The 22041-nt window shown below is 54.9% G+C and overlaps 2 protein-coding genes across 2 annotated transcripts; both read left to right on the top strand.

Annotated features, from left to right (window-relative positions):
• The first annotated feature begins 23 nt into the window (after positions 1-23).
• On the top strand, positions 24-2784 carry POLR3K (RNA polymerase III subunit K). Its single transcript, XM_065923889.1, has 3 exons — positions 24-181; positions 1256-1343; positions 2183-2784. Exons 1-3 carry the CDS (start codon positions 71-73, stop codon positions 2308-2310), a joined length of 327 nt encoding a protein of 108 aa, XP_065779961.1. The 5' UTR covers positions 24-70; the 3' UTR covers positions 2311-2784.
• Positions 2785-5252: 2468 nt separating this feature from the next.
• LOC136157337 (interleukin-9 receptor-like) lies at positions 5253-18867 on the top strand. The gene is made up of 10 exons (XM_065919255.1): positions 5253-5553; positions 7895-8104; positions 11693-11794; positions 12070-12181; positions 12259-12437; positions 12919-13064; positions 13364-13565; positions 13986-14091; positions 15329-15413; positions 18526-18867. Exons 1-10 carry the CDS (start codon positions 5253-5255, stop codon positions 18865-18867), a joined length of 1785 nt encoding a protein of 594 aa, XP_065775327.1.
• Positions 18868-22041: the final 3174 nt, after the last annotated feature.

Raw genomic sequence — 22041 nt, 5'->3', positions numbered from 1 at the left:
AAATGGGCGCTCGGAACGCCGCCTTGGTGCTGCCGCGAGCTCTGCCGGGAGCGCCGGGCGGGTGGCGGCCATGCTGCTCTTCTGCCCGGGCTGTGGGAACGGGCTGATCGTCGAGGAGGGGCAGCGCTGCCACCGCTTCGCCTGCAACACCTGCCCCTACGTGCACAACGTCACGCGCAAGGTGGGCGCTCGCAGCGCGGAGGCCGACGCTCTCGCCAGGCACCCGCGCGACCCGGGCCTTCCCCGCCTGGATCGGCGTCCTGCGGGCCCTGCCGCCGCCCCGAGGCGCTCCGCCCGCCACGCGCTGCCCCCGGGGCCCGTGCAGTGCTTTTGCGCCCGGGTCGCTCTTCCCCTCGGTACCCGTGTTAGTCGTCGCTCGTGCTTTTACCCGAAGGATTATTTAAAATTGCAGCCTCCTTCTCCACCTCGCTCTTCTCCTAATCTTATATTTTTTAAAATAGGACTCATTTGCCTTCCATTGCGGTTTATCATTTACTTGTGCGCCTTGTTTGTTAACACTAGGGTATAGACTGTAGGAGGGCAGGCGTTTTTCAGTTTTTGTTCACTCTTATGTTCTAGTCTGAACATCTGGAATATATTGGATATTCATTACGGAATGATACGTACTGTGTTATAGCTCTTTACTTTCCACCGATAATGCATCTTTCCTTTTTAGAACACCTTTAATAATTTTTAGAAGTAGAGCACGCTGGTGTTACCTCATTCTTAATGTTTATTTACTGCTCCACCATGTAGCTGTGCTGTGGGAGTTTAGAGTCTCAAATTGTGAAGGGTAACATTTCAAGGACGGCTGTTAAAACTTGGAAAGTAGTTAGAAAAACCTCTGTCTGGGAAGAGTGGCTGGGCCACCCCGCCAACTGCTCCACTTTGGCCTTAGTCGTCTTTGGTTCCCTTATTTCAGTGACCAAGTATTGTAGAGGTGGGAGAACAAGAGGGTCACACCAGAGCCATTTTTCCCTTCCTGGTCTGTTGCTTTATCCAGTCCTCACAGTCTTTTCTATGGGGACATCCCAATTGTGGATCCTCCTGATTCACAGGGAGATTCCTGCTCTGTGACAGCAGGAACTGGACTTTTGTTTAGTGTTCGTCTATTCGTGTTGAACGCAGGAAACAGAGTCTGGGGTGATATTTGAAGGCATGATTTTGTGACTTGGCTTTGTACTGTTCACTTAGAGTACAAAGTCTGTACTGTAAGTACAGAGAGTCTGAAGACCTGCTGTTTGTTTTTTGTTAGGTAACAAATCGGAAGTATCCAAAGCTGAAAGAAGTGGATGATGTGCTTGGTGGAGCAGCTGCCTGGGAGAATGTTGACTCTACTGCAGGTGAGAGGGAAAGCCTTTTCTATTTCAGAGCTGTGGGTAAGGATGAGGCCGCTGGCTGTGCCACTGCATAGCAGAGTCTGTGATGTATCAAGTGGGCTTCTGAGACTAGAAATTATTTTTTCTCTAATGTATTTGTCATGCAAACAGTATTGGCACAAGCTTTGGAGTAATTCAGACCTGAGTTAGAGTCTCAGGGTGACCTCATATTGATGCTGATTGGAGTAATTAAAAAAGTCTGAGGATTTTGTTCTAATATGCTTTTTTTTTAAAGTCAAAGATAGAGTATTAAACTGCCCTAAATATTCTGTAAAGTAAGTATTTGAGTCTTGATTCATTTCTGATAGCAACAGATGTGACTAAAGAAGGAAACAGAGCCCTAGACATGACCAGTCCAGAGAGGAGGAGGAGCTTAGTGTGATTAGGACTGTCTTTTTACCCCAGAGAGGACCACCCAGATCTGCTCTGTTAAAAATCTCGCATGAGCAGAATTTGTCACTGGGAGGTGAATTATTCACCAAAATGGTGTCTGAGTGTTTGAAAGAGTTTCCATCAAGAGCAAGTTTCTTGAATTGAAGTCTCGGTGAAAGTAAAATTAAAAAAGAAAAAAGTACAATCATGATTACAGGTCTTCTTCCCTCAGTTGTGAGAGCACAGTGGAAATGACACCCCCTTGCAGGAACACCTTGCAGGGCACCCCAGGCAAGGGATACCAGTCGAGCTGGGGAGTGTCTGCTGCTGTGTTTCACGAAACGTCCACTTCTAACAAGCACGTTGATCACGAGCATCGTTTGTTTTTTTTTTAGTAAGTGTGGGTCACTGTTTGTTTTTCTTGTTGCCAGAGCCGTGTCCCAAGTGTGAACATCCTCGAGCCTATTTCATGCAGCTTCAGACCCGCTCTGCCGATGAGCCCATGACCACCTTCTACAAGTGCTGCAACGCTCAGTGTGGACACCGATGGCGGGACTGAGGCCAGGATGGCCCAGCTGCGTCAGTGTCTGCGTGCTTTACTGCCCAGGGTGTATTCCCAGCTGCGAGTGTGAACCGTGTGTCCTGAGGGTCTTGGCTGGTGTGGTGGAAAGCTGACCCTTTAAGGGTGGCTACCCAGGGGGTCAGGAAGTATAGCCTGCCTCCCAGTCAGCAGATTAACTCCTTGATGTACAGGATGTCCAAATTCTGCCCATGCTGTGTGTAGACAGGAATATCCATAACTGAGTGTCTCCTGTTTAAGGTCCTCTTCTTCCTCTTTTATGTTTGTTGGGCAATTGATATTCTCCTACCATCAGCCAACTCTCTTTAATATTTACATTGTTTGCACAACTAATGAAGTAAATCTTATTAGTTTAGTATATTAGATGCCACTCAGTATTTAATTGTTAATTGCAAACTTATTTAATCAGAATTTATCCTGAATATTTAATTAAAGTTAACAGTCTTGTTATCATCTTCTCGGTGTTTTAAATGCCTTAAGAAGTAGACATCAAACCTTAAACCCAAAACCTACTGCTATATTTAGGGCCAAACTGGTTGTAGAATTGCTATGGATTTCTATTTATTACTTGTATTTTTGTTTCTTAGAATTGCAGTATATTTATTAGAGTGTATGTTTTTTAATACTTAATATGTCCATCTTTCTACTCTAAAGGGAAAAAGGACACTCTAGGCTCACAGGGGCAGGATTTTGGTTATTGATAGATTTGTTTCTTGCTCAGGGCCTCAAATTTAATTGCTTCCAAATCTCTCTCTTTATTTTGTTGAATTATAGTTTACTTCCCTTGTGGCTCAGCTGGTAAAGAATCTGCCTGCAATGTGGGAGATCTGGGTTCAGTCCCTGGGTTGGGAAGATCCCCTGGAGAAGGGAGCGGCTACCCACTCCAGTGTGTGGCCTGGAGAATTCCATGGACTGTATAGTCCACGGAATTGCAATGAGTTGGACACGACTGAGCGACTTTCACTTTATAGTTGACTTACAATGTTGCAGTAGTGTCTGGTGTGCAGCGTGATAATCAGTTACATGTACATGTATATATATAGACACACACACGCGAGTGTGCATGTGTTCATATACGTGTACATATTCTTTTTGGTATGTTTTTCCATTATGATTTATTACAGGATTTTGAGTATAGTTCCCAGTGCCAAATTGCTTAATAAATTTCACTTATGAAATAATGGGACTTAAATTTAAGTCTTTTATATAGATTCTTGCTTTTTTCCAACTTTTTATTGCTTTTTCGTTTTTGTCCTGTTGTGTAGCATGCAGGATCTTAGTTCCCCAGCCAGGGACAGAACCTGTCCCCCTGTATTGAGAGCATGGAGTCTTAAGCACCAGTAAAGTCCCAGAGTTTTACTTTTTTGAAACTTCTTGTCTTATATAACTTGTATAATTTGTATAATTCAGGAAATTATTATTTTTATTATTTTAATTTTATTTATTTGTTTTTGTCTGCGTGCAGTCTTCTCGTTGCAGTGGTTTCTTGTTGCAGAGCGTGGGCTCTAGGGTGCGTGGCTCGTGGACTCTAGAGCCCGGCCTCAGCAGTGCTGGCACATAGCCTCAGTTGCCCCAGGCACATGGGGTCTTCCTGGACCAGGGGTTGAACTCATGTCCCCTTCATTGGCAGGCAGATTGTTAACCCCTGGACCACTAGGGAAGTCCACTTTTCGAGAAATTATTAATCTTCTTTTGAAAAGATTATGGACCGCACATGTATTCTCCTGTTAGAATGCGTTGACCAGATCCTGAGTACATTGTCTGCAACTGTTTCTGTTTCGGAACAGTTTGCACTGTTTTTGCAAAGGTGTGTTTGTCCTGGGGTGTTACTTTAATGTCTTCCTATGCCATCAGTTATGTTTCCTCAGGGGTCTGTTCTCATTTTTGCTTGTTCTTGGGGGCAGCCTGGTCAGCGGTGAAGGCCACGCTTGTGAAGTTAGCCTGCCTGCCTGTCAGTTGCTGAACCTCTTTCATTTTCTCCTGTGTAAAACGAAGATGGTAATAGTCTATTTTGGGGGTTCACAACTTTTTCTGTGAAGAATCAGTATTTTGGGTTTTGTGGGTCAAGAGTCAGAATCAAGAAATATGCAAGGAAGCGAGCTCTTACAGAGAAGCTCAGGATGTAACCCTGCAGTGTTTGTTACACGAGTCCCTTGATGAAATGAATGCACACCATTTTGTGTGACCGAGTTCTTGTTTCTTGTTAAAGTTGCACGCGTGCGTCTCCTCACCCTGGTTCAGGGCGGGGGGCAGATGCAGGGCACTGTGACGTTGCTGACGGGTCAGTAGCTGCCGGTGGTGAGAGACATAGGTGTTGTCCTCAGCGTGTTTGCCGGTGAGCAATGCAGTGACGAGTTATAGGGTGTGGACGTGTTCTCCACAAGGCTGCCAACTGTGTGACCTCGCGCTGCACCTGTGTTCACCCGGCAGCAGGTTCCAGCTGCCCGTCTCCCGCGCTCATGTTTTCTGGGCTTTGCAAGTGCTCCCACGTGAGTTGCTAGTTGCTCCCTTGATATGTGCCCAGAAGCTCGTTCTTCAGTCCCTTCCCTGCTCAGCGTTGAGGCATCGATTCCTCGCAGAAGCGGCAGAGGGCTGGGTCCAGTGATGTTTGGAGCCATTGAGAGCCGGGGAAAGGCGCTTCAGGTTATCGGCCTCATTTTTAATTCACGCGACGTTGCTCCCAGTGTCCTTAGCTTTCAGAACAGCTGTTCTTGACCAAAAATGGATGGTCTTAAGTGCGTCTCGTCTGGACACACTTCCTCAGCTCTGTAATCAGACACAGTTAAGTCACCCTCAGTGGCTTTCCTTCCTGGGTTAATGATGGGTCCCTGGGAAACTTAATTCCGTTGCCTCATTTTTATTTTTGTGAAGGAATTCTGCTTTGTGTTGAGACTCATGCCAGAGGAGCGCTCAGCCTGGTGATGTTGACCATTGTGGTGTCGCTGCACGAAACTCCTGCCGTCCAGCTTGCTGACATGACAGCTCACACTACCCTGCGCCTTAAAGACAGGGCATTCGGAGCCCTGTCTTCTTACTGTGACATGATGGGTGTGCAGTGTAAGCAAGCCAGCAGAAGCGTTGTGAGACACTGTGGCCTTGAAACGCTGGTACGATCTCTGCTGAGCTGTGAGCGGGCAGGGCAGGGCTCAAAGCCCTGTGACCAGTACCCCGCCATCGTGCAGGAGGGCAGCTGCAGACAGCGCACAGGCGGTGTTCCGGAAGGTGGGCCCTGACATTTGAATTTCATAGTCATTCCACGCGGCATGTAATTCTTTATTTTTTCCCCAACCATTTGAAAATATACAAACTTACTCTTTATTTATTAAATTTATCTATGGCCTTAAGGCGCAGCACGTGAGATCTCGGTTCCCCGACTAGAGCGAACCTGGGCGCAGGGCAGTGAAAGCGCAGAGTCCTAACCACTGGACCACCTGCACATTTTCTGTTTTAACTGGTTTTAGCTCACAAGTTTTTTAACGGGGGGGCGGACTTGCCCTGTGGCTGGTCTTCCTCGTCACGTATGAGGATGTGTGTAGCTCAATGTGTCCCATCCTTAGGGCCTGTCTGACCGGCGGCGCTTGCTGTTCTGTACCTGTCTTTCGAGGGGCTGGGTTTTGGGAGATACTTAGTGGCCCTGGTTGTATTGTCTTTGTGTCTGAGGTTTTCCCTCCATCTGCGGATTTTGCTTTTCTGTTTATCTCTGTGTGTTGTGACCAACCTAGACAGCGTATTAAAAAGCAGAGACATTACTTTGCTTACAAAGGTCTGTCCAGTTAAAGCTATGGTTTTTCCAGTGGTCATGTATGGTTGTGAGAGTTAGACTGTAAAGAACTGTGGTGTTGGAGAAGACTCTTGAGAGTCCCTTGGACTGCAAGGAGACCCATTCAGTCCATCCTAAAGGACATCAGTCCTGAATATTCATTGGAAGGACTGATGCTGAAGCTGAAACTCCAATACTTTGGCCACCTGATTTGAAGAACTGACTCATTTGAAAAGCTGGGAGGGATTGAAGGCAGGAGAAAGGGACGACAGAGAATGAGATGGTTGGATGGTATCACCGACTCAATGGACATGAGTCTGAGTAAGCTTCGGGAGCTGGTGATGGACAGGGAGGCTTGGTGTGCTGCAGTCCATGGGGTCACAAAGGGTTGGGCACGACTGAACAACTGAACTGAACTGTGTGTTATGGGAGGTGGTGGGGTGCCAGGCTGTGGCATCGGAACATTTGCTGGGCAGAGGAGGTGGCCTTCTTCACGCACCTCAGTGTCTGTGACATGCTCTTCCGTCTCTGTAGCCTGCATGCTCTCCTGTGGGTCGTGTGCGGGTGGTGTGTGGTCTGTTGGTCGCAAGGGAGTGAGTTCTAGCCTGAGAGAGAAGGAAGCTCTCTTGATAAGGATACTAGGGAAGGGATGGCACCAGTGAGTATAAAAGTGTGTAAGGGGCCAAGCTGATTAACATTTAATTGTTAGTATGATCTTGTCCCTGGTCATTCCTAAGGTGTGTCATGGATTTGAGCCTCTGATGCCATCTTGCTGTGGGTACTGGTTTCTCCAACTCCAGAGAGCTGCAGCTCTGGTGTCTCCAGATCTCCCCTCAGCTGGGTTAATGCACAGAACAGACACATAAAAACACACTTATATGTAAACTCAGGCACAGGGGCACGCTAAAGTGCAACCTTATTTGGCACCCCTAAGAACGTACAGTCAATAAGTTTTTGAAAAGATGCTTATCTTTACTGATAACCAAGGAAGTGCAAGTTAAGACAACATTGAAACGTCTTTGCCTATCAGATTGGCAAAGATTTAAAAGACTGCTATCAAATGCAGTTGGTGAGGGCTGCAGGCATCCTTACATGTCTGATGGGAGCAGAAGTCTGTGTATTTCTGGGGGCCGATTGGCAGCATCTGTTTTGAGGTCTTAAGCCCGACAGGTTGCCCCAGCCTGTTTTTTTTTTTGTATAGCACTCATCCTGGTGATTAGACATCCAGGCCTGGAATTACTCATTTAAAATGGCATATTTACACCAGAAAGTAATGCAGTGTTGTATGTCCATTATATATACACATATGTCTATTAAATTGAAATAGCGGATGTAGGCAACAGTGAAATTGTCCACCAACAGGATTATTAAACCATGGTCTGTACCACCAGTAAAGGCGTGAGGTAGGCTTTTATGTGCTTCTCTGAAAAGAATTTGAAAAGAGCTGAGCAACGAGCAGGCCGTTAAACGAGCGTTTGCTGGAACCTAGACGTGGTCTGGAGGAACTTGTGCCCGACTTCCCACGGGGCGGGGGCAGGGGCTCCCATCTTTTATTTCCTTCCTTCAGCGAGCCTGCAGTACTGTTAGGTTTGACTCCCTCTCCACCCACCCCGGTGCTCAGGGATTGCCGAGATGCACCCTGGCAGCCTAAGACGCAGGCGCTGCTCTGAGCCAGTTCAGTGAGCAGCCCTGCTCACCCACCAATCGATGGATGGTCCCCAGGCCCACGTGTGGCAGCCTGCCGTCCCTGGGCGTGGAAGGTGCGGTTTATGGTGGGTGCTGGTCCCCTCTCGCCCACCTTAGGCCAGCCGCCGCGCTCTGTGCTCGTGGTTTCAGATGTGGGCGGCCTGTGTCAGCCTCCCGCGCGAGGCTCACGTCACTGGTCGGTGCAGTTATCTCCTGAATCAGGCAGAGGGACTTTGCTGCAAGTGCAGGGGCAGCCGGGTGACAAGCCACCTGCAGGTCTCGGGAGCATCACGCCTGCCATGGGCGCCGGCAGCTGCATCTGGAGAGGTGAGTGTCGTCTGGGGTTCTCTACAGCTCAAGTCAGCGTGGACTCTGGGGACGGGGCAGGTGGCCCGCCAGCCCCGAGCTCAGGAGGAGCGTGAGGGCCACGTTCAGAAGGGCGGCAGGGCGTTTGAGAGGCCACCCTGGTTCATCAGCTCTGTCCTGTCTTGGGCATGTCCTGGCGACAGACATGTGCTATAGGAGTGGCGGGTGTCCTGGCCTGGCCTGTAAGCATCGTGGGTGCCACTGGGCAAAGGGGAGGGCGCTGAGCTCGTCAGGTGGAGTTAGTGGTAGGGTGAGGGCCAGGGTCGTTCCTGCCCTCTTGGGGGCAGCGCGTGGGCATTCTAGGGTCAGGTGGCCTCAGCTCGGATGACTGAGTGGAGACGGGGTTCAGTCCTGGGGTTGGTAAAGCCCCTGCTCTTGCCCATGCCTTTGAGAGGCTTTAGGTCTGAAGAGGAGTCTGTGGACTCCCCCTGGGACCTGTGGGTAGGGCAGCAGAAGAGGGCAGGCTTCCAGGAGGACTACGCAGCCAAGAAGACAGGAAGAGGGCTCGTGCTTGAATGTTCCAAAGCCCCCTCCCGGGGGCCCAAGGCTTTAACATCATTTTCTCCAGGCAAGGGCAGGTCTGGGGGAGGGTCGGGATGTCTCTTCAGTTGGGAGCAGGTGGGAGAGCACAGCATGAATCAGACGCCCTGTGGGAGCCTGATGCCAGAACTGCGGATGTCTAGTGCGAGCTGCTGGTGGGGCTGGGTGGGTGCGGGTGGAGCAGAGTGCCCCACCCTGTCGAACCCCAGACCAGTGTCTGCATCCTTCCAGCCACGCTGTGGACGGGAGGCAGCGACGGTGAGGGGAGAGTGGGCGGCTCGTCCCGAGGCCCTCTGTCCCTCCCATTGCCAGCCTCAGCACCCCCTGCCCTTTGTCCTGGCTCCTGCTCTCTGGGCCCCGTCCACCCCAGGTCCCCTGCATCCCGCCCTCGCCTCGCCCTGGCTCTGGCCTGGTCTTTCCGTGTCCCGGGATGTCCACCGCCCTGAGGCAGGTGCCTGTCCGGTTCGGCCCTCCCAGGACAGGTGACGAGTGCGCCTTCTCGCCGGCTGGCCTCCCTGCCCTGACGGCCCCACTCCCTGCGCTTGCCCAGCAGGGTCCTCGGCCCTTTGCCCTGGGGTGCTGGGTTGCCCTGGGCGCCGGGTCTCAGGCCCGCCTCCCCCGGGTCCAAGCAGCCTCTGGATTCCTTCCTCCCATCCCAGCAGCGAGGGCAGTGGTGGACCAGTGTCATTTCAACCGCAGCCTCCATCCCACCCCCTGCATCTGCTACCTTCTGGGATGGGCAGGGAGAGTAACGGGGTACCCCTCTGTCCCCATGAAAAAATACAGACTGTGTGAAAGGGGACAGGAAGTGGGTAAAGCCAATATGGAGAGTGTGGTGCAATGCTTAAACCCCACCCTGCGGGTGTCTCACCTGGTGAGGCCTGGGGGAGCCGACCCTGGGAGGTCCCGGCAGGGGTCCAGCTGCATGGCAGCCTACGACTTCATGGCAGGCTGGGCTGGTGGGCCGTGGGCTGGTGGTCATTTGGCCAGACCTTGATGCCGAGGCCAGGGAGGAAAAGGGTTGGGAAAAGGGGCCAGAGCGCTGTGTGCTGAGGGCTGTGTCCAAGACCCAGTGGGAAGGGACGAGCCGGGTGGGGATGTCGGCCCGGCCCCCGCAGGACTACGTTGCAGCCGCCCCGCGACCTGTCTCCTCTGGGTGTGATTGGGCCTCCCTGGGGCCATCCCGGTGCCTCTTCCAGGATCAGGGAGTAGCTGCTGGGCTTCCTACCCCACCTGGCCCAGTGTCTGCTGTCAAGGATGGGGCGGCCCTGCTTCAAGGGTAGGGGAGGCTTGCAGGCTTGTGTGGAAACTAGGGGGATGTGTGCCCAGTTCAGGAGACGGTGCCCACAATCCAGCCAGCCTGGGGTCTCTGACCCTCGGCCTGCTCCCCTGTACAGAGCACAGTGACGGCGCCGCCCCACCCGGCTCACTGGGTGTGGACGGGAGCACTGAGCAGAGGGAGCGTGGGGCCTCCCTGCAGATGGCCGTGGGCTGCTTGCCCTGCCCACCTCTCCCCGGGGTGGCTCCAGGCCTGCCACTTGGCACGAGTGTCCTGTGTGGGTCTGTCCTCCTCACACCTGACCCGGGGGCCAGCTGAGCTAGGAGCCGCCCACTCCATGCTCCTGAGGCAGCCTGTGGCCCTGCTGGCCCAGGTCTCACAGATGCAGTCGTCCCTCCATGCTGTGGCTATGGCTGACCACACTGGGGCCTGGGCCAGCTCTTGCCTGCAGTGGCAGCTGTGCCCCTGCATCCTAAGTGCCCCCCGCCCCCCACATCCTAAGTCCCCCTTCCCCCCACATCCTAAGTGCCCCTTCCCCCCACATCCTAAGTGCCCCTTCCCCCCACATCCTAAGTGCCCCTTCCCCCCACATCCTAAGTGCTCCCTCCCCCTCACATCCTAAGTGCCCTCCACCCCCCACATCCTAAGTGCCCCCTGCCCCCACATCCTAAGTGCCCCCTGCCCCCCACATCCTAAGTGCCCCTTCCCCCCACATCCTAAGTGCCCCTTCCCCCCACATCCTAAGTGCCCCCCGCACCCCCGCAGCCTTGTGCTCCCTCTGACCCTGTCTCAGGCTCCCTGAGAGCTGGTTCCCTCCACCCGTGACTGCCCTGGCGGTTTGTGGCAGGTGATGCTTTAGTCCAGGGGCGGGTGAGGTCTTCCTGCCTGTTGACCCGACAGGGATCTGTCCTGTGGGTCCATGAAGAGGCTGTGGGGGGCGGGAGAGGGCGTCTGCTGCTGGGAGAGTGGGTGCGGGCTCTGAGTGCTTCCGTGCTGCGGTCTGTGCTTGTCTGCTGCTTTTCTGAGTCCTTATCATCCATCAGGCTTGCATAACTAGGCTGGCCCTGCTTCCTGTGAAGGAGCTATCAGTGTACTATCTGGGGCTGCAAAAATGGGGTGACAGGTCGTCAGCAGCCTGCTCACCCCAAGGTGCTTCCTCGCACACAGCCCCCTGCACTGGGAGCCCTGCCCCAGGCTGCTGTCCTCTGTAGGGCTCCTCGGGATGGACCTGTGGCAGACAGTGTGGGAGGTGCTGGCGGGCGTGTGGACACCCGCTGCCTTTCCTCTGCTGTCCTGGGGCAGAGCCCTGGGATCAACTCCTGGTCGGGGACCAGGGACCACACCCCGCCTCTCATGGCTCTGGTGGGAGCTCACGTGGATGGTACAGCTTGCACAGTCAGCCTAGGTGTGATACCAGGGGCTCCAGTAGATCTGCCCTTCCGTTGTCGATGACAACCATGCTCCCCCAACCCTGCCTCCCCTATGGGAGGGACCTGGGGCCCAGGCTCGGAGCGTTGCCTGCTGGACAGACCTGGACATGTGGCTGATTCAGAGTCCAGCGACCTGGGAGGCCTGAACTTGAACTCCTGCTGGTGCCGCTCCCCTGCGGTGCTCAGCCTTCTTCACGGGATGGGATGAGGGGGCAGGTGGTGACTTGCTTGAAGCGCCCCCCCACAGTGCCACCTTGGGGGGGTGCTCTCTACATGGCCCCTCAGCCCAGCCTTTTCCAGGTTGGACCTTGCAGAGCGAAGTTCTGATGCGAGAGGCGGGCATTTGCTTCCTGCTCTGCGCCTGGCTCGGCCTGGGGGTCCCTGTCCTGGGGGACAGAGGAGGTGAGGGCTGGCTCAGGGTGTGGGGGGTGTGGGTGCAGAGCGCGGCAGGGTCTGGGCTGCTGGTGCTGGTCTTCCGCAGACCAGTTGGAGCTTCGGTCCCACCCGGGGCGCACGGTCAGAGCCCGTCCCCTCGGGGTGCCCAGCCCCGCCGTGGTCACCTTGGGGCTCCTTCTCTCAGGCCTGCCCTGTCAGAGAGGGTCAGTGCCAGGCCCTCCCCCTCCCCTGGCCCTGCCCCGAGGCAGCCGCGGTGGACTTGCCACGGTCGCTGTTCCCAGGGCCAGGGCCTGGGGCTTTCACCTGCTACAATAACAACATCCTCAGGATTGAGTGCCGCTGGACTGGCCCAGCGCCAGGCCAGGGAGCCGGCTCCTGGCTGCTCTTCACCAGGTGAGGCTGGAGGGCGGGGAGGGCAGGGGGCCGGAGGGGGGCCATGGTCCCTTGGTGCCCACATGCGTCCTTTCCAGCAACCTCGCGCTGGGCAGCGAGCACAAGTGTGTCTTCTGGGCTGGCGTTTGCACCGTGGAGCTGCCGCCCGAGGAGGTCCTCGTGCCTGCTGACAACTTCACCATCACCTTCCACCGCCACGTCTCTGGGAAGGAGCAGGTCAGCCTGGTGGATCCACAGTATCTGCCCCGGAGACACGGTGAGACTTGGATCGGGCATGTTGATGGGGAACCGCCTGACCACAGAGCCCACCGCCCATAACCCCCGCCACCCAGTCAGTGCTCCCGGTCCCTGTGGACAGATCCAGGGCTTGCAGCAGGTGGGGCCTGGGGGGCGGGGAGCGGGCCCACTGGTTGCTGGGGGGCTCAGGTCCAGAGGAGAATGGAGGCACAGGGCTTTAAGTCGGGGCAGGAGCTGCAGCGTGAGCCCCTTGAAAGGCACTTCAGGCGCACCAGGAAGAACGTGCAGCAGCTGCTTAGATTTGAGACAAGCCTTTGCTGCCTCGGGTTGGAGGAAGTCATAGCTGTCTCATCCCACCTGGGCCTTCTCTGGACTCGTCTCCCAGTGAGGCCTTGCTCTGAGAGGGCCTCGGTCACACCCTCATCTTTCCTGGGAATCTTTCTGATCCCCAGTCGGACGTGCTGACCCGCACACCCTCATGTGGCTTTGTCCTGTTTCAGTGAAGCTGGATCCCCCCTCGGACTTGCAGAGCAACGTCAGCTCTGAGCACTGTGTCCTGACCTGGAGCATCAGTCCTGCCTTGGAGCCGCTGGCTACGCTCCTCAGCTATGAGCTGGCCTTCAAGAGGCAGGAGGAAGCCTGGGAGGTAAATCTGGGTCGCCCACCCTGGGGCCCGTCTCTCCTGGAAGCAGCAGAAGACGCTGCTCTTCCCACCCAGGGTGCTCTCACCTTGGAATTACGAGGAAGGCAGTGATCAGAGCCAAGGCTATGTGAGTGCAGAGTGTGTGTGTGTGCGTGTGTTCACAGGGCCTGCCTGTGTGGATGAGTGTGCACGCAAGTGAATGGACGTACACGTGCGGACAGGTGCAGTGTGCCCGTGTGCGTGTCCTCGAGGGCTGACGACCCAGTCTCACCACGGCATCTCCCGACTGTCCTTGTCCCCAGTGGGCGCGGCACAAGGATCACATCGTTGGGGTGACCTGGCTCAAACTTGAAGCCGCCGAGTTGGACCCCGGTTCTGCCTATGAGGCCCGGCTGCGCGTCCAGATGGCCACCCTAGAGGGCGAGGTGGCGGAGGAGGAGCGATACGATGGCGTGTGGAGTGACTGGAGCCAGCCTGCCTGCTTTGCCACCCCCCCGAGACGAGGTGGGCGCTGCCGTGGTCGCTGCCCCCGGGGTCTGGGTGGGGCCCCTGCCTGCCTCCGAGTGTCCCACCTTTCCCCCTCCTACCCCCTCTCCCTGAGTTGGTCAACAGGGTCAGCTTGGGGGTCTCCTGGGAGCGACTGTGGCCCCAGGCCCCGCTGCTGCCCATGGAGCCAGGTGTGGCCTCGTCTGCTTAGGGTGGCCTGGCTGACCCCATGGACGGAGGTTCTGAAGGATCGCAGACCCTGTTGACCCTGTGGATGGAAAAGGCGAGGCCCGGGGGTGGGTGCCTCACCAGGGTGCTCTTGCAGGCATGAAACAAACCTCCAGGGCCTGTCACGTAGTTTCCCTGTGGCCCAGGTGCTCGTCTGGATGCCTTGTCAGGTGAGTCAGAGGGACACAGCCCTGGTCCTTTTCGCCACAGGTCGCCTGGTCCCTGCTCTGGGGCAGGCCGACAGCACCCTGGTCGCTGTGTCCATCTTCCTCCTGCTGAGCAGCCTGACCTACTTACTGTTCAAACTGTCGCCCAGGTGGGTAGCCAGGGGTGTGTGTGAGAGCATGTGCTTGTGTGCGTGTGATTGTATGTGGGAGCGTGTGCTTGCGTGCGTGTGATTGTGTGTGTGTGTTTGGGCATGGGGTCAACAGTGCGTTGAAGGTCCAAACCTGCAGCCCCTCCCCGTATGCTCCTGGATGGGGAGGGGTTTCAGGCCTCTGCCCTGGACCAGTGGGGAGTTCCCAAGTTGCCACGTGCATGGGGGTGGCAGGCAGTGTGTTCCCAAAGAGCCCTGGAGGGACCCAGAGGCACCGGGCTGTGGTCTGAGCCCTGTCTCCTGCCTCTGGAGGTGTCAGCCTGTTGCCTGGTGTGGGGACAGTGCTGGGCGTCTGGTTTCCATGGGTCCCTGTCCCCAGCCCTGGGGGATGCCGCTGAGATCCAGATGAACGCAAAGGCCCTCCTGAAACAAGCCATCACATGGTCAGGTGACAGGGGTGCAGGGCTGGCCCCGCAGGAGGCTGGCCGGGTGTGGACAGGGAGCAGAGAGGATGAGAGGCGGCCGGACAGAGAAACCCTGGGCGAGGGAGGGGTCAGGCTTTTCCTTGGGTCAAAGGAAAACCCTTGAAGCCTGGCCACATGTGATGTGACCTGGCTGATGTTTTGAGAGAGGAAGTTCATGGTACAAGTGAGGAGGAGGCCTGCGGGGCAACCAGCAGCGGTGTCCAGATGGAGGCAGGTGTGGGAGCTGGCAGGAGGAGCAGAGATGGAGCAAAGGGGAGGGAAGTGCCAGGGTCTCAGGAACAGAAACTGACCGGACGTGCAGGTGCATGCGATGTGACCTGTGGCCCCTGAGGCCAGCCTTGGTGTGGGGAATCCGGCCAGGCTCCTGGGGAGGCTGCTAAGGTTGACCTGGACCTGCTGGGTTGGAGCCCAATGTGCCGTCCTCAGGGGAGGACCATTGGGTCCTGGGTGGGTAGATGATCAGGAAGAAATCAGGCGGGCTTCCTGGAGGTGCTGTCTCCCTTTCAGACTGAGGACAAAGCTGGGCCCCTCCACTGCATGGCTTGGTATAACTCAATTCTGTGGGGTCACCTGCACAGGGGCCATAGGTGCCAGGTGTCAGACCTGGACCCAGTGAGGGGAGAGCGCACATGGGGCAGGGACAGGCCTGCTGCCAGAAGGAGCTGAGGTCCCTGCAGTGACTGCTGGAGCGGGGCCATGAGGAGCCCCTGGCCAGGTCTCTGCAGCCTCTGACTGCTGTCTCCTGGCTGCAGGATGAAGACAGCCTTGTACCAGGATGTGCCGTCCCCGGGCCCATTCTTCCAGCCTCTGTACAGCGTGCACAACGGGGACTTCCAGGTTTGTGATCCTGCAGGCCAGGGCTGGGGGTGGGGCTGGGGTGCCCAGACGTCCGGCCTACCCAGGATGTGGGCTTGGATGAGGCTTGGGGGCCTCTGTAAGTGCTTTGAGCTTTTTTAGTGTATACAGTGGCCTGTAAAGTATATATATAGATATATACACACTGACTCAAATGGGCAAGAAGAAAATTAGCTTTGTCGTCTTGCTGAGTTCTTTTTCCTCTTGTGTCTCTGATTTCATTGCTGATGGAAAAGCATGAAGATTCTTGTGACATTGTCTCTTCTGGTTTGCAGCAGTCCTTTGAGGTGCCAGCTCAGGGGGCTGTGTCTTCTGCTGCCCTGGGGCCGTCCCTGGTCCCTGGGCTACTCTGGTGGCCACTGTGGAGGGCCTGGCCCCTCCAGGCCCGCTGGGTGGTGTGATGAGTTGATCTCCCACCCCCGACATGCTGCCCTTGTGGGCTCTCACAGGCCATGCTGAAGACAGCCTGGTGGCCCGCGGTTCCAGGTGCTGGCTGGGTGCCCCTGCCCCACAGGCGGAAGGAGCAGCAGGGGAGCTCTACAGTGGTCGCTGGTGCCACTGTCTCGGGCCCCTTGCTTTGTCAGAGGATGTCTGGGTGTCTGCTGACCGGCTCTGCCCGGGTTCTCCCTGCTGGCCCTCCACGGCTGGGTTCCGCCTGGCCCTTTTCTCTCTTAACAGAAAGTATGGTTTTTAAGGTTGTCATCAAGAGAGACGATTTGGAGCTTAAAGCTGAGCCCTTGATCAGGGCTGTGGGGCAAAGGTTACCCTGAGCTCCCCTTCTGGGCTATAGGCACCTAGCCCCTTGCCTGTAGAACCACAGGAGCCGCTGGGGGTTAGTTAGACCCCCCAGGACGTGGTCTGGAGCCATGGACTGGCTCTCCGATGGAAGGTGTGTGTGCTGCACTCAATGGAGATCCCTGGCCCCATGTAGGAAACAGCTTCTTAAAAAATTCTTTTCCATGATGGTTGGTCATAGGGTATTGGCTCTACAAGAGGACCTTGCTGTTTATCTGTCGTGTATGTAATAGTTTGTGTCTGCTAGCCCCAAGCTCCCAGAATATCCCTCCCCCACCCCCTTGGCGATCACAAGTGTCTTCTATGTCCAGGAGCCTGTTTCTGTTTTGTAGACATGTTCACTTGTGTCGTATAAGTGATCTCACATGGTATTTGTCTTTGTCTGACTTATTACACTTAGTATGATAATCTCTAATTGCAACCGTGTTGCTGCAAATGGCATTATTTCATTCTTTTTATGGCTGAGTTATATTCCATTGTGCGCGTGTACACACACACACACACACACACACATCTTCTTTATCCATTCACATATTGATGGACATTTAGATTGTTTCTATTGTCTTGGCTATTGTGCATAATGCTTCAGTGAACATTGAGGTACATGTATCTTTTTTAAAAAAATTATATATTTTTAATTGGAGGGTAGTTGTTTTACAATATTGTGTTGGTTTCAGTTATATATATATATGTATGTGTGCATGTCCCTTACCTCTTGAAACTCCCTCACATCTCCCACCCCTTTAGGTCGTCACAGAGCATCAGATTTGAGCTCCCTGCCTCATATAGCAAAGTTCTACCAGCTGTCTAATTTTACACATGGTGATGCATGTATCTTTTTGAATTAGAATTTTGTCTGGATATATGCCCAGGTGTGGGATTGCTGGATCATATGGTAGTTCTGTTTTTTTCTTTTAAGGAGCATCCATAGAGTTTTCTGCAGTGGATGACCAGTTTATTCCCACTGACAGTGTAGGAGGGTTCCCTTTTCTCTACACCCTTTCCAGCATTTACTGCTTGTTTTATTTATTTATGTATTTTTGTTTGTGCTGGGTCCTCGTTGCTGTGTGTGTGCTTTCTCTGGTTGTGATGAGCGAGGACTGCTCTCTCTGGCTCTGTGCAGGCTTCTCCCTGCAGTGACGCCTCTTGTTGGGCAGCATGAGCTCTAGGCCCGTGGGCTTCTGTACTCACAGCACGCGGGCGCAGTAGTTGTGACGCACAGCCTTAGTTGCTCCATGGCACGTGCGATCTTCCTGGACCAGGGATCGAACCCACGTCCTCTGCATTGGCAGGTGGATTCTTATCCACTGTACCACCAGGGAAGCCCTATTTGTAGTTTTTAATGATGGTCATTCTGACCTGTGTGAGATGGTACCTCACTGTAGTTTCTATTTGCACTTCTCTAATAATTACTGATGGCGAGCTTTGTTTCATGTACCTCTTGGCCATTTGTGTTTCTTCTTTGGAGAAATGTCTTTTTCAGTCTTTCACCCATTTTTTGATTTTTTCTTTTGTTGATGTTGTTAGTGAGTTGTATGAGCTGTTTGTATATTTTAAAAATTAATCCCTTGTTGGTCACATTGTTTGCAGATATTTTCTCCTAGTCTGTATGTTGTCTTTTCATTTTGTGTATGGTTTCCTTTGTTGTGGAAAAGCTTGTTAGTTTGATTAGGTTGTATTTGCTTATTTTTATTTCTGTTGCCTTGGGAGATTGACCTGTGAAAACTTCAGTATGATTTATGTTAGGGAATGTTTTGCCTCTGTTCACTTCTAGGAGTTTTATGGTAACATGTCTTATGTTTAGACCTTTAAGTCATTTTGAATTTTTTTGTGTGTGCATGGTGAAAGGGAGTGTTCTAACTTCGTTGATTTATATGCAGAAACAGCTTCCTTTTGGAGGTGGGGGGCCTCCTGTGGTCCCACAGAGGGGTCCAGGTCTGCTGACCTTGGCCCAGAAGTGCTAGGCCCAGCAGCACCGCGTGTGTGCATGTGTGCGTGTGTGCATGTGTGTGCGTGTGTGTGCATGTGTTTGTGTGTGTGTGTGGGTAGTGGGGTTGGGGTGAGGGACCCGTATCTACACTCTGGCTTAGGCCTCTGTGAGCCCCGGGCCCTGTGCGGGGGGTGTGGGGAGGGAGGGGGCCTGTTCCGAGGCTGGGCTGGCCCGTGGCGGGTGGACAGGGCGCTCTGGGCCTCTGGGTGTGGCTGTCTGGAGAGCTTCGTGGAGAAGGGGCGGCTGCTCCCATGCTGAGTCCTGAACACGCCTCCTGAGGCCTGCCCTCCACCTGCTGCTCTGTTCTAGACCTGGATAGGGGCCTGCGGAGCCGGCCCACAGGCAGGCTGGGACCGTGTTGGCCCCCCACGAGGAGCCCTCCTGGAGGCCCGTGTCCGGGAGGCCGTTGCTTTGCTGCACTGTGACCCAGCGGACGCCTGGCCGTCGGCGGGCCTGGAGGAGGAGGGCGGCCCTGGGCCCGGGCTCCCAGCAGGTGTGCTGCCCGCGGGACACGTGGAGCAGGCGGCGCCGTCGCCCGCCTACCTGCCTCAGGAGGACCGGGCCTCTGCGGGCCACCCCTGGCTGGCGCCCCCGCAGTGTGAGGGCGTCAGCGGCGACTATTGCGCCCTGGACTGCTCTGCGGGGAGCTGACCCCTGCCTTCCCGGGAAGCGTGGAGCTCTGCCCCCCCCCACCCCCCATGGCATTTTCTGTGACTGGTCGAGCCTGGATTCCCAGCCGGGAGATGCTGTGTGGACAGGCCTGTGGGACCACAGCCTGTCCCTCCTGCAGCTCGTGGACCAGCGGCCCTGGAGCTGACCTGTGACTGGCACTGGACCTCCTGCGCAGGACCACCCATGCGGCGGTCAGGTGTCGGGTCTGGCTGGAGGCAGGTGGGCTCTCCCCCCACCCCACACCTGTGGGCCTGGGCCTCTGCCCTCAGTGTCCTGCCATCCTGGCCCCCATCCACCATTCCCCTCCCTGCTTCCGGGCTTAACCCCAGGCCCCTCGGAGAAGCGAGGTGTTGGGCCCACAGCCTGTTCTGCCGTCAGCCCCTTGAGAGGCCAGTCTGGGCCCCGTGGACACAGGTGAGATGCAGCGATGAGGCTGAGGGTTCGCTTTCTGTGCCTCCCTGGGCTCCCTCCCCTACCGAGATTAAAAGGGACGAATGGCTGTTTCAAATTGCTGATGGCTGGGGGGCGGGCCCAGAGGACATAGAGGGGAGCTGGGGTCTGCTGCTCGGGGTTTCTGGGGGTGCTCAGTGACCAGCTCAGGGAGGCCCCCCTGCTCCTCCTCCTCCTCATCCTCCCAGGGGCCCCAGGAAGCTGCGAGCTATGGCCAGAGCCCCAAGGGTCAGGGCCAGAGTGACCGCCTGCCATGGCCTTGGTCTGTGAAGGGCCCTGCCTGTCACCTTCTCCGTGGTCTGGAGAAAGGGGGGCAGGGCAGAGGGTGCCTATCTGTCCCCCGGTGCTGCTGCAGCAGCGTACCACAAGCTGGGTGGCTTAGAACAGCAGAAATTCTTGGTCTCGCAGTTCTGGGGGCCGGAAGTGTGAAATCACAGTGTTGGCGGGGCCGTGGGGGTACCAGCGAGGACCTGACTCAGGCTGTGCCTGGCTTGGGTGATTCCTGGCTTGAGGCGGCACAGCTCCAGCCTCACAAGGGCCCTGACTTCTGTCCAGAGCCCCTCTTTATACCAGTGTCATCACAGTGGATCAGCGCCGACCTGAAAGACTTGCTGTATTTTGGCTGAATTATGGGATGAGACCCCTGTTAGCAGGCGCTGGAGTAGGACTTCCCCTTTCTGGGCAGTGTTCCTGCCTCTGCCAGACGTCTCTGAATCCTTGCTTGTCCCCGGGTGCCAGAGTCCCTCCGGGGTCTCCCTAGCACTCTCCCTGGGCCTCACACACAGACCCCGTCCCGTCTGGCTACGGGACTTAGGTCTGGCACTGGGGTCATATGTTTAGCAAGGGTGGCCGGGCCTGCCCTGAGGTTGGAAGTGTTGACGTGTTGCAGGTGGGATAGATGGAGGCCTGTCTCCTGGTTGCTGGGCCGGAGAGGCACCTCCCTGTGTTCTGAGCAGAGAGAAGCAAAGCCTCCCTAGGTCCTGAAGGCACAGGTCCCTCTGGCTCAGACAGGCCCCCCACCCCCACCCCACTGCATGCTGTGGAGCCCTGAGGTTTGTGGAGAGCCACAGGCGGGACCAGGCAGGACCCCAAGTGTATCTTTAGTTTCCAGAGAGTGGAGGTATGTGGACGGAAGTGAGTCGCAGGCACCCTCTGCTCTAACCAAGGATAAAAATACCAGTGTGAATCCGCTTCCTAGAGCCGGCCCTGGGGAGCCCCGGCCAGTGCATTTATAGGAGCATCTGTGTGGCTCCTACAGCACATGTGGACCTGAGCCCCGCAGGACTGGACGGCTGTGCACCCTGTTCGTTTGATTCACACACTTGGTCCTGCTCTTGCCTGAGTGAGAAGCCACTTTTAGAGGCTGGTGAATGCAGATGGGCCATGCCTGCCCCTCAGGACAACCTGAGCCAGGTGCCTATACACAGTGAGGCTCAGGAAACACTAATTTCCACCTGTTCTGGGAAACGACCCTTGGCAACTGCACACTGAGACCCCATGAGCCCTGATGAGGGGTCGCGGATCCCCATGTGCCTGTGAAGGAGGCCGGGAAGGTGGCCTGGGACCGGGAAGGTGACGCGGGAGCTGCTGGAGGGAGGAGCTGAGTGACAGTGTGGCCGGGGCACGAGTATCCAGAGGGTGGCGGGCCGGGCCCCGTGGCAGCTGGGCCGTGGCTGGCCCTGAGGCTCTGCCGAGGCGGGGGCTGCCTGGGGGGCTCAGGGCGCTGTCTCTCTGGCTGTCGATGCGGTGAAGTTTATATAGGATGGAATGAACCGTTTTAAAGTGTAGGCTCCTGTGACATTCAGTGCGTCTGTCCTCTGTGCAGCTGTCACCTCTGTCTAGTTTTCATGCTGAAGGGAAACCCTCTAAGCACCCACCCCCTCTCCACCCTCCCTGTGACCTCCGGCCCCCATAGCCCACTTTCTGTCTTATGATTTACCTACTGTGGGTATTTCATACAAACGGCGTGGTATAGTACATGGCGTTTAGTGTTCTTTTCTTTTGCTCTTAGTGTAGTGGTTCTGAGGTTTGTCCACATTGTAGTGGACAGTCTATGCACAGACTGCACGCTCGTCCTTAGACAGATGTTTGGGTTATTTCCGCTTTTCACTCTTGGGAACTGTGCTGCTCTGAAAGATACTGTATAAGTTTTTGTTTGAATACCTGTTTTCAATTCTTTGTGTGTGTTCCTAGGTTTATACTTGATAGATTATGTGTTAACTCTGTGTTCATCTTTTTGAAGAATTGCCAAACTGTTTTCCTCAGTGGTTGCAACGTTACATGCCCATTGGCAGTGTACTGTGGCTCCATGGTCTGCATACTTTTTTCTAACTCTTGTTAGTGTCCTTTTTTTTTCATTTCTTTTTTTTCCTTTTGTGAATTAAGTTGTTTTGATAACAGCCATTCTAATGGATGTGAAGCGGTGCCACACTGTGGTTTTTATTTGTGTATCCTTGACAGCTAATGATGCTGAGCAGCTGTTCATGCCATCTGTGTATCTTATTTGGAGATAAGTCCTTTGCCCATTTTAAATTTGGGTTGTTTATCCCTTTGTAGCTGAGTTGTAAGTGCTCTCTTTATATTCTGGATACAAGATGCTTATCAGACTTGTGATTCGCAAATATTTTTTTCTATTCTGTAGGTTTTTTTTTCACTTTCTTGAGAGTATCCTTTGAAGCACAGAAGCTTTAAGTATTTGTGAAG

The sequence above is a fragment of the Muntiacus reevesi genome, chromosome 2, assembly GCF_963930625.1.
Source record: "Muntiacus reevesi chromosome 2, mMunRee1.1, whole genome shotgun sequence".
Lineage (NCBI taxonomy): Eukaryota > Metazoa > Chordata > Mammalia > Artiodactyla > Cervidae > Muntiacus > Muntiacus reevesi.
This window is presented reverse-complemented; position numbering and strand designations above follow the sequence as displayed.